The sequence below is a fragment of the Colius striatus genome, chromosome 5, assembly GCF_028858725.1.
Source record: "Colius striatus isolate bColStr4 chromosome 5, bColStr4.1.hap1, whole genome shotgun sequence".
NCBI lineage: Eukaryota > Metazoa > Chordata > Aves > Coliiformes > Coliidae > Colius > Colius striatus.
Window position 1 is genome coordinate 34,545,846 of NC_084763.1, and position 11,746 is coordinate 34,557,591.

Consider the following 11,746-nt stretch of genomic DNA (forward strand, 5'->3'; position numbering starts at 1 on the left):
GAGCTGTTGTCCACCTTTAAGAATGGAATTTAAGTTTTTATGCATACTGCACTTGCAGTGCTGGCAAGTCATTATTAAAGAATAACAAGTGCCAAAATGTGAGATGAGATCTACATACAGCTGCTGATTAAGTGGATCTACTTCCCCAATCATACGTTTAATATTCCAATTGAACCTCCAGCCAAAACTCATGAGGAAAATTTCATTACATTAGTGGTGCCTAACCTGGAGTTGGCGTTCTGTTATAGTCATGATGGTGGGGTGGATATGAGGGTGAAAGACAAACTAATAATACTTCATTATGATGAAATATCAAAGTGTGTTGGAAGGTCACCTTGTGTTGTATAATTATATATTCAAAAGAATTTAAATCCTTGCTTCAGCCTTTAGTTGATCTGAGGCAGCAGCAATGATGGGGAAAAGTTACCTTAAAAATCCCAAGAATCATACATGTTTTGGCATGACACTGCCTAAGGTGATTTGCAAACAAGGCTGACTTTGCCAAGCTTTCACATTAACACAAGGTTCAGCATACATTTTAAAACATTAAATCAGCTTTCCATTTGCATGTTTAAGATTATTTGATTGTGTAGATTTTGTTAGTTTAAAAGGCCCCAATATTCTAAAGTTGGAGCCAAAATTAAGTATTCAAAGTAACTGTATGTTAATAATTTTAAGCAGCCATTAAAAAAATGTTGTCTTTGAAAGATATGGAGTATGTCTGTGACCACAAACAGTGCTAGGATTGTAGCTAGTAACCATTTTGAAAATCAGACTCAAAACTTAGAGCTGAAGTTAGATTCTCCTGTCTGAGTGGAATTAAGCTTTGTGTTTTTTTTGTAGAAGCTAGTACTAATGAATATCTTAAAACACACCAAAAAATGCAGAAACATCTGAGTCTTTTCAAAGAGGCTGGAGTTAGTAAATATCATGTGTATCTGGGAAGCAGTGCATGCCATTATTTAGAATTTATTTAGAATCAAAATAAATAAACCCTTTTATGGACAAGTAACAGGCTACTGCATTTTATTTCATCAGTTTCAATCTGATGTTGTACAGTTTAAAATCTGACTTGATTAAATTGTTTTCTCAGTGTCTCTGAACAAATCAGTTCACAGTATAAGTTGATACAACTGGAGCTGAATGGCATGAAACACAAAGGAGACAAAATGCAAGTTTAATTCATCAAAGATGATAAGCATGTCTTTCAGCTATTGCACTGCTCTTTTTCTTAGTGACACAGATTTCTGCAGTGATTATTGTGTCCAATTGAGAAATGTCACAGTGCTCTGGGTCAACTTATTGTACTTGGTGTGGACCTGCAAGATAGGCAGTGATATGGAGCTCTGTTGTCTGTTCAGGAGTGTCAAGGTATAAAGGGATGTTTTTCAGAATTAACTCTTGATTAGTAAAAGAAGATCCAGATCCTGCACCTGCTCCTGCATATGGGCAATGAGAGGGGAAGGACTATAACTGGGTACTGTAACTGGTAGCTCAGTATAGATGGGAAAGGTCTTCTAAGAAGAGCAGCAGTGAAGTGATGTCTTTGGCTGTCACTGCTGTTAAGGCCTATATAAGATAGACAAAAATGGCAGAGAGGCAGGATGCAGACACTTCTTTGTAACAAAGGCTACCAGTGAAAACATAACAAGGCACATTGTTTGTCAAGGCATCAGGTCTCAGTTGAACAGTTTTGGAAATTGTAAGCATAAGTTTATAGCATGCAATGTACCTCCAGAAAAAAGGGATAGCCTGGCTCTCTGTTGACCCAAGGTAGTATCTTAGCACGCAGTCTGAATTTCATTTCTTGGAGAAATATACCATTTGTTGAACCAAAATGATATGCAACATCTAAGGCCTGATCTTCACAGATGCCTTCATTCATGGCTGGATCCTTAATCAATTGACAGTAATCTGGAATGTCTTGGGAGTTTAAACATAAAATTGTGCTGTTGATCATGCCTTACTAAATTCAGTAGAAAGATGGCAATGCCACCCACATGAATCTGAATGTCATATTTTACTTAGCTACTATAGTGTGATAGTATTTAACAAATGATGGTGAGAGAAAATTTTAAATTGCACTTTGAAAAAATATGAACCACTCTCTGAAAGTATTTTAGTTGCTGTTTTTTTCTGAAAGCCTTTCGACATTCATCCTATTAATTTGTTTCTTTCCTAAACATATCTTTATTTATGCAGCAGAAGTACTCCTCTCCCTCAAGGTAAATTATGTACCATTTCACATCTCATTCTTTACAGACCTTCATAAATCCAACGTCATTTGTTTGACCCTTTAAACCTAGGAGCACATTTCCAAGATACAATAAATTTCATTTTTAATTCATACCCATAGTAATTTATCTCTAATTTTATATGATTTAATGAATTGCATGAACAGCTATTTAAATATGTCCTTTATGGTGAAAACTGTTTTGTTACTGATACAATTCATAAGATAGTATCAATCAGGAGAAAGGAAGTGATTTCATTGATATTAAAGGATGCAATTAAATTTTCAATAGTAGTATATTCAAAAATATGTCTCATCTGTCCTGGCCTTTATCAATTTTAGTAGAAACTTGAAAGGTACACTCACAGACTGGATAAAACCTGGAGTCAGAAGAAATGAGGTCTCAAAAAACTAACATTTTCACCCTATGTTGGCACTTGCCAATGACAAATATAAATTCACATTAATTAAAGCAAATCACAACCTAAAAATATGTCTTTATTCTTTCAGACCACTCTTCCGTGGAAATTCAGATGTTGATCAGCTGGGAAAAATCTTTGAGTAAGTAATAAGTGGTAGCATTATGTCTATATATGTTTAACATTGAAACACTGTGAGATTTCTTTGCCATGTTTTTATGCAATAATGTGACTAGAACAAAGTACTCCTAGAACATATTTCCTATTGCTACCGTATGCAACATGATATTTCCGTGTATTCTGTGTCAGAGTGGAAGGAGGAAGCAACATGGAATATAGTTCTGCAGAACTAACAACCACTATCAGGAAGTTATGAAAGGCTTCTGTTTCAGGCTTTTTAAATCTCTTAAACATATTTTGCATGGATATTCCTAAACAGCTGGATCCAATAGATTCTTTTCAAGTAAACAAATGCAGAGGTTTTGTTTTTCAGTAATTTCTTTCTGTCTTTCAGAAAACATTAGAAAACTTTAAAATTGTTATGAAACTGAAATCTCTAAGATTACTAACAGCTTATTTAGCTTTTAAAATACACTGTGTAGCCTGTTAAAATGATTGACAGTCCGTATTTTGGTCAGGATGTGAGAACAGAAGGAATTTTAACATGTGGTTTGTCAGAGACAAGCTAATGGGCTTTATTTTAAAACCATTTTACAGTTCTAGTAGGTTGTATTTCATCTACAGATGTATCAAATACATTGAGGATGTGGGAAGGCTCTAAACTCTCTGAGACAGACTAATTCTCTTCAAAAAATGTTCTTAGTTAAAAACCAAACATTCAAGTTATTGATATTACTGATATGCTAATTAAGTAGGATTATATCACTTTTTTTATCAAAGCTTTTCAAGGCAAGCAATGTTTCCAAGGTTTATAAGAACCATGCAAATTTAAGATCTGATGTACATATCATGTATTTATGAAATCAAAGCCACATAGGGCTCATCTCACTCCAGAGAATGAATGTCTGCCTCTGTCTTCCCTTTGTATGGAGGGGCTGCAGGTATCCAGGGATCTGGATGAAATAAGAAATGAGAGAGAGACAGAGAGAGAGACTGAAGTCTGAAAGATGCTTGAAGATGTCCCAAAGAGAAGATAGTAAAATTTCCTAGCAGAAGAGCTTAAACAGAGCAAATAATTTCTCTGTTTAACCATTTTTTCCAGTTCTCAAATCATAACAGACCTGTTTCTAAGCATTTTCATTATTTAATATGAGGCTCCTGAATTGCAGGTCTTGATTTCACACAGTTCACTTCCCTTTCCTGCATATCATACCAGTGTATGTGACTCATTTGCGTGGTTAATTTGTCATGCGCTGAATAGCTCTTCCTGCCCAATCCAGAAAAATCAGTCCTTGAAGTTTACTTTTTCTTTTTCTGTCAAAGCTATTCCTTTAGCCCTACAATATTCTGCTTTATTAAATGAAGACAATTTTGATACATACAACCTATTTTATATGAAGACAGATACAGTTATGATTTTTTAAAGGATTTTGATTCATTTGTGATATTTAAGGGGAAAAATAAAAATTAACTGGGCTAAGACTAAATGCATAGTTGCTAATATCAGCCTCCAATGGAGATCTTTCCATCTATAAGGGCCAAGATTACCTGTGCAGAAAATAATTCATCAAGAAGAGAAAATGCCATGCTAATTTTAGAAGAAATTCCTTATTACATATCTACTTAAAGAGAAAGTTTGGGGTTGCTTTTTTTGTGAAGTTCTTAAATAGTTCAAAATTTTCTTTCTTGGCTTCTGGGAGGGCGTTGCAATAATATGCTAAATAGTGTTTATTTTGTGTTTTCACAGCTGGAGAACTCCCTACAGCTAGGCATAGCTCTTCTTGTAGGAGGATTGTTTCTTTCTACAGTAGTGACTCATTCGGCAGACTAATTTGGACAGAAAATAATTTTGGTATTTTTATGCAATCTGAACTGATGCATTCTTTCAGATAATGGGGCTGTGGTCTACGTTTGCTTTACATGTGCGTTCTGATTTGCGTCAGGTAAAATTCCACGGCATTTGAGGGTAAATCCCTCAGACATGACCCAAAACAATTTCCTGCTTTTCCAGGACACCATCAGTGTGTGTGTTTATAGACTTCAGGCTAAATGCTGTAATGGTTTGAGTAGACTTGGCTCCCATTGTGATCAATGGGAGTGGAAAGTTCTTGATGTTTCTCAGGAGTTGAAACTCACCCGAGATATTCCCAAATCTATCCACTGAAATGGTAGTGATACCAGACCACAGTGAGAGCATCTACTCAGGCATTCATTATTAAGAGCTTTGAGTACTATGTGAGTGTGTAACTAAAATTGTCTCTCCTTTCCACTCTTGATTTTCTCCACTCTACCTGTCTGACAGGCTGCATTTTTGTTTCTTTTTGTTAGCCTTTGACTGTGCTTATTCACCCCTGTTCATGCTCTCTCATGCAAACAATAAAATAAATGGGAGGAAACACATTTGAAATGCAAGTTAAACTCCATTGTTATTTAAAATATTTAACTCCCTCATCTTCCTCCAGTGCCATTTGTACTATTTTTAATATGGGTCCAGAATCTGAACAGCTAATCACATGGCTTTAATCACCATGGCCAAGGGAGTTCTCCCATATCTCCACCATGCCTGTGGTGATAAAAGTAAAATTCAATTTTTCATACAGATTTAACTTCTCATTTCCCAAGAGCTGTGATATCTTCTGATGCAGTAAAATTCAATTATCCTGAGATTTTACTTACTTTGCCCTTCTAGTCATGCTGTTGTTTTGAGGACATTAATTTTCAGAGGTATATTAGGTAAGCCAAATTACAATCTAAAATTTACACAGATATATGTGCAGTAATTCCACTAAGTTCTCTGAAGTAACCCATGATTTACATCCAAGTGTTTGGCCCATGGCCTCCCTCAAGCCTTCCGGCCAGCATCAGTAGGAAGAAAGGTCAATGCTGCTCCCTAGTGGCGTAGGGCTTAGTGTAGTCCCAGGTATTCAGTAGTGGTTTCTCACGTTCCTCCTCCTCTTACCTTCTCTCAGCGTTTTCATTAAAAATCTTGAACTCATAGGCTGTAAAAATTTATTTTCTCTGAAATCTGACAAGTAAAATGTGATCTTTTCCAGAATTTCCACCAGAAGCATTTCAATGCCACAAGTATTAGCATCAGACTAAAAGAGGAAATCTATGAAATATGATACATTGGAGTTTTACCTACTATTTCATTTATTTTACTCTTAAACTTTATGATAATTATTTAAGGAATATTTTCTAGAATATTCTATTAAGGGTAAAAAACTCTAAAATATAATTGAAAGTAAAGACATAAAGACACTCAAGTCCTATGCCACTTCTGAACTAAGGCTTTAAAATGCGTATTGTGAGGCAAATAAAATGTTTCAATTTGGGCAACAATTACTGCACATAGCTTTGAAGCATTATGAAACATCTGTTTTATTGCCTTACCCTCATCTTGACCCAGACTCTTCTCTTAGTCCCTATTGTGACTTGCGTGCAATTCCCCTTTGAAACTTACTGCTTTTAATCATCATGCAGTGACATATGTTGCACTATCCAGTGAGGAGCTGAGCAACTTTCTTCTGAAGCACTCAACCCTTTTTCAAAAAAAAAAAAAAAAAAAGACTCAGAAAAATGAGAATAATGCCAGAAAACTGCTGGCCACAGAATGAGTTCTACCAACTACACTGAAGACCTACAGTCATCAGCCTCTATTCACAGAGATCAGTGCACTACTGTAAATTAATTTCACTTAAGAGAAAAGACTTCAAAAGTAAACTGCCAGTCAGTATAATCAATGTCTGCATAAATATTCAGACCTAATGTTATGTTTCTCCTTTCACAGTGTAATTGGACTCCCAGAAGAAGAGGACTGGCCTCATGATGTTGCCCTTCCAAGAAATGCTTTCAGTTCCAGACCTGCAGAACCTATTGAAAAATTTGTACCAGATATTGATGAACTAGGCAAAGATTTGCTTCTTGTGAGTTTCTATTTGTTATTCTCCAAGCCATATGACTGAGGGTTGTCCCTGTTCATACAACATGCCAAGGAACATTTATGGAGTTATTAAAGAAAAGCTCAAAAACAGGTAGACAAATCCATGTAAACCTGTGAAACATCAACACAAAGACACGACCTTTGACTCAAGAGGTGTCAGAGATTAGAGTTAGAGACTCTCTAGAGATTAGAGTTAGAGACTCTCTGAGTTAGACACAAGAAGCTTTATCAAGGAAGTACCTGATCAACTTTTCTTTAGGTGTTATGCATAAATCCTCATTACTGACCACTATTGTGCCACTGATTAAGCCATTTTCATCGTATAAGCCTGCCATGACTACAAAACCTGACATATACCTTCATGGTATAATGGATACAGTATAAAGCAGAAATTAGGGTGTAGAGGCAGATTACATCTGCATACCCTCTGTTGAATGCTGAAAACTTGAGATTTGGAATTCTCAGACTGTTGCCTCTTACAAGTGGCAGGACCAAACATAAGCAAGCAAATTATTCTGGTAAAACTGGTAACACTGGATTTAGTTAAGTTATTTCCATCATTTTTACAGATATATGATAAACCCCAGCTCTGAAGTTCAATCTTGAAATGGAATATAGGGAATGGCCTTATAGAATCATAGAGTGGTAGGGATTGGAAGGGACCTTTAGAGATCATCCAGTGCAAGTCCCCTGCAAAAGCAGGTCAACCTAGATCAGGTCACATAGGAACATGTCCAGGTGCATCTTGAAGACCTCCAAGGAAGGAGATTTCACAACCCCTCTGGGCAGCCTGTTCCATTGCTCTGTTATCCTCACTGTAAAACAGCTTTTTCTTATACTGTAGTTGAACTTTTTTTATTCCAGCTTCATCCCATTACCCCTTGTCCTAGTGTTAGATACAAAAGAAAAAAGGGATGTCTCAACCTTCTGACACCCACCTTTTAGATATTTATAAATGTTAATAAGATCTCTCCCTAGTCGTCTCTTTTCTAGACTAAACAGCCCCAGTTCCTGCAGCCTTTGCTCGTATGAAAGACGTTCCAGTCCCCTGATCACCTTGGTGGCCCTGCACTGGACTGTCTCCAGAAGTTCTCTGTCCCTCTTTAGCTGAGGAGCCCAGACCTGGACACAATACTCCAGATGAGGCCTCACCAGGGCAGAGTAGAGGGGGAGAAGAACCTCCCTTGACCTGCTGACCACACTCTTCTTGATGCATCCCAGGATGCCATTGGCCTTCTTGGTCATGAGGGCACATTGCTGGCTCATATTTAGTTTATTATCAGTCAGGACTCCCAGGTCTCTCTCTGCAGAGCTGCTCTCCAGCAGTTCAACCCCCAGCCTGTACTGGTGCATGGGGTTGTTTCTTCCCAGATGCAGAACTCTGCACTTGTCCTTGTTGAACCTCATGAGGTTCATCTCTGCCCAACTCTCAAGCCGGTCCAGATCCCGCTGAATGGCAGCACAGCCTTCTGGGGAATCAGCCAGTCCTCCCAGTTTGGTGTCATCAATGAACTTGCTGAGGGTACACTCTGTCCCCTCATCCAGGTCGTTGATGAAGATGTTGAACAAGACTGGCCCCAGAACCAATCCCTGAAGAACTCCACTGGCCACAGGCCTCCAACTCGATTCTGTGCCATTGATCACCATCCTCTGGGCTCTGTTTTTCAGCCAGCTCTTGATCTACCTCACTGTCCACTCATCCAAGCCACACTGCCTGAGCTTTCTGATGAGGATGTTATGCCAGACAATGTCAAAAGCCTTGCTGAAGTCAAGGTAGATGACATCCACTGCTCTCCCCTCATCTAGCCAGCCAGTTATACACTCATAGAAGGCTATTAGAATGGTCAAACAGGATTTCCCCGTGGTGAATCCATGTTGACTCCCCCTGATAATCGTCTTTTCCCCCATATGTTTAGTGATGACATTTAGGATGACCTGTTCCATCACCTTTCTAGAGATGGAGGTGAGACTGTGTGTGACATTGGCCTTTCTCCAGTCCTCAGGCACCTTGCCTGTCCTCCATGATTGTTCAAAAATGATGGAGAGAGACTTAGCAATCACATCAGCCAGTTCCCTCAGCACTCTCGGATGCATTCCTTCAGGACCCATTGACTTATGAGCCTTAAGCTTGGCCAACAAGTCTTTAACATCTTCTTCCACCCAGAGCAAGTCCTCTGCTGTCCTGGCCATCCTGTTATCCTTACTGGACTGGCTTTGGTTGTAAAGACTGAAGTAAAGAAGGCATTCAGTAGTTTGGCCTTCTCTGCATCCTCGGTCTTCAGGGCACCCTCTGTATTTAGTTGCAGGCCCACATTCCCCCTCATCTTCCTTCTGCTGCTGATGTACTTGAAAAATGCCTTATAACTGTCCTTAACTTCCCTGGCTAAATTTAATTCTAGAAGGGCTCTAGTCTTTCTAGTTGCACCCCTGCATGCCCTGGCAATGTTCCTTCCCAAGAAGCCAGCCCCTGTTTCCACCTCTCATAGATGGCTGCTTTCTGCCTGAGTTGTCCCATCAGATCGTTGCTTATCCATGGAGGCCTCCTACCTCCTTGTCCTCCTTTCTTGCGCACTGGGACACACTGATCCTGGGCTTGGAGGAAGTGGTGCTTGAAGACTGACCAGCTCTCATGGGCACTTCTGTCTTCTAGAATCATATCCCATGAGATCTGTCCAAGTAGGTCTTTGAAGAGGCCAAATCAGCTCGCCTGAAATCCAGGGTCCTGCTCTGTGTCCTGCCTCTTCCATACAGGATCATGAACTCTACCATCTCATGGTCACTGCAGCCGAGGTTGCCACCAACCTTCACATTCCTAACCAGACCCTCCTTATTTTGTCAGCACACCCCTCCTCGTTGGTTCCTCGATCACCTGTGACAGGAAGTTGTCATCAACAATCTGTAAGAATCTCCTGGACTGCGTGTGCTTGGCTGTGTGGCTTTCCCAGCAAATATCAGGGTGGTTGAAGTCCCCCATGAGGACCAGGGATTGTGATCATGACGCTTCATCCACTTCCTCCTCCTGATCAGGTGGCCTGTAGCAAACTCCCTGCCCATTAATTTTTAGCCATAAGCACACAATCTTCCCCTCATCCCCACCCAGGCACAGTTCATTATTTGTTCCCTCATTCCACCTGCACACCTTGTCAGCCTGTCCTTCCTAAACAATACATAGCCCTCCATGGCTGTGCTCCACACCACATCTCTGTGACTGCAGTGAGGTCGTAGCCCCACATCTGCATCCACATCTCCAGTTCCTCCTGCTTATTCCCCAGGCTGCGTACATTGGTGTAGAGCACAGGGGCTTACACAAACACGCAGATTTCCCTGGACGGATGCAGGAGGATCCTCCCCGATTTGACTCTCCCTCTGGGTGGTCAGCCTTCTGCATCTCAGCACAGTGTGCGGATGAAGGGCACTGTCGTGATTTGGCCCAGCAGCACCACGACAGTCTCTCACTCGGTGCCCCCATTCACCCCCACCCTCGTTAGGATGGCAGAGGCCCCAGCAAAATGGGAGTAAAAAGATAAGCAAGGTTGTTGTGGATTAAGACAAGGGCAGGGAGGGCTCGCTGCCAGTTACGGTTCTGGGCAAAACTGACTCCAGTACTTGACTTGGAGAGGAAAGTAGGAAAGTTTATTCTACAAGAAACAGAACAGAATAAAAGCAAAAAGGGAGTAGGATGATGAGAAAATTACAACCAGCACTTTAAGATCTCCCTCCCACATCCCTCCTTTCTTCCTGAGCCCAGCTCACTGCTCCCGATATCTCTAACTCCTCCCTCCTCAATGGCTCAGTGGGGCAGGGAATGGGGAATGTGGTCAGTCTCTCACAGATGGGCTCTGCCACTTCTGTCTTCTCAGATGAGGACAGCTCCTGGCATTCTCCCCTGCTCCAACACGGGGTTCCTCCCCCGGGACACAGTCCTTAATGAACTTCTCTGATGTGGGTTGTTCCCAACAGCTGCGGCTTCTGCCGATACAGGGTCCCTCACACGGAATGCAGTCCTTGGTGAATATCTCTGGCGTGGATTCTTTGTCATGGTTGCAGTTTCTGCAGATACAGGGTCCCTCTCTCTGGACAAGATGTCTTCTGGGCATAAGTTAAATGAGCTGCTTTGTCATGGGTTCCTCCCCACAGTTACAGCTGTGGATATTGGGTCCCTTCCTTGGGACACGGCCTGCTCTGGTCATAGTGATAAAGGGTCCCTCCTTCAAGACATGGCCTCTTCCAGCCATAGTTTTGAAGAAGAAAATCACTGCTCCTGGCTCAGAGTCTGTAGCGAAGTGAGTGGGTCTCTCCCACAGGACACGGCCTCCTCCAGCCATAGTCACTGCCCCTGGCTCAGGCCTTTAATGAAGTGAATCACTGCCCCCGTTCTGGGGCCAGCTTTAGCAAAATGAGTCTCTGCCCGTGATACAGGGTCATTATCAAAATGAGTCTCTACCACTGATGTGGGGTCTTTAAAGAAATGAAAATAAATCTCAGCTTCACCAGTTCTCTCCACAGAATGCAGGGGAGTCTCTGCTCCAGCACACCTCCTCCTCTCTTTCATCACTGACCTTGGAGTCCACATGGTTGTTTCTCTCACTGTTCCTACTCCTTGCACCACCACCAGAAGAAGAAGAAAGGAGAGAAGAAGGAAGAAACAGGAAGAAGAAGAAGGAAGAAGCTTCCTGTTCCAGCTTCTTCTTAAAAAGTGATCGTGGAGGCATCTAATTGGTTCTGCCCCAGAAGTGGGTCTGGCTCAGAGCTGGGGAGAATTACGAACAACTTCTTACAGGAGCCATCTTTACAGCCCCTTCCCCCTTACCAGAAAAGGCTGGCATGTCAAACCATGACAGGCACTTATGATTGCATTCCCTATCCTGCCATTTCCCAGCTAGAGAGGACAGCTTGTTCTATTTTGCTTCTCCTCCCACCCTTACTTTAAAGACCTCTTTTTTAAGTTTGCTAGCCTACTCCCAAATATTGCTTATCTCAGTTTGCGTCTTGCCATGCTTCTTGAAATCTAGCTAAATTTATTCTTTGGAA

The 11,746-nt window shown here is 40.9% G+C and overlaps 2 protein-coding genes across 3 annotated transcripts in view; one reads left to right on the top strand and one right to left on the bottom strand.

Annotated features, from left to right (window-relative positions):
- Nucleotides 1–11,746, bottom strand: part of ANKIB1 (ankyrin repeat and IBR domain containing 1) — a 410,605-nt gene that overhangs the window by 205,709 nt on the left and 193,150 nt on the right. The gene's annotated exons all lie outside the window — the stretch shown is intronic.
- CDK6 (cyclin dependent kinase 6) overlaps nucleotides 1–11,746 on the top strand; it is a 141,525-nt gene that overhangs the window by 114,485 nt on the left and 15,294 nt on the right. The window contains exons 7-9 of one of the 2 annotated variants that reach the window (XM_061996289.1): nucleotides 2,744–2,794; nucleotides 6,563–6,698; nucleotides 11,210–11,671. In XM_061996289.1, the coding sequence (XP_061852273.1) occupies nucleotides 2,744–2,794; nucleotides 6,563–6,698; nucleotides 11,210–11,431 (409 nt within the window). In that variant the 3' untranslated portion in view covers nucleotides 11,432–11,671. Of the gene's footprint in view, nucleotides 1–2,743; nucleotides 2,795–6,562; nucleotides 6,699–11,209; nucleotides 11,672–11,746 lie in introns of those variants that run through there. The other variant, XM_061996290.1, reaches the window with a different exon arrangement.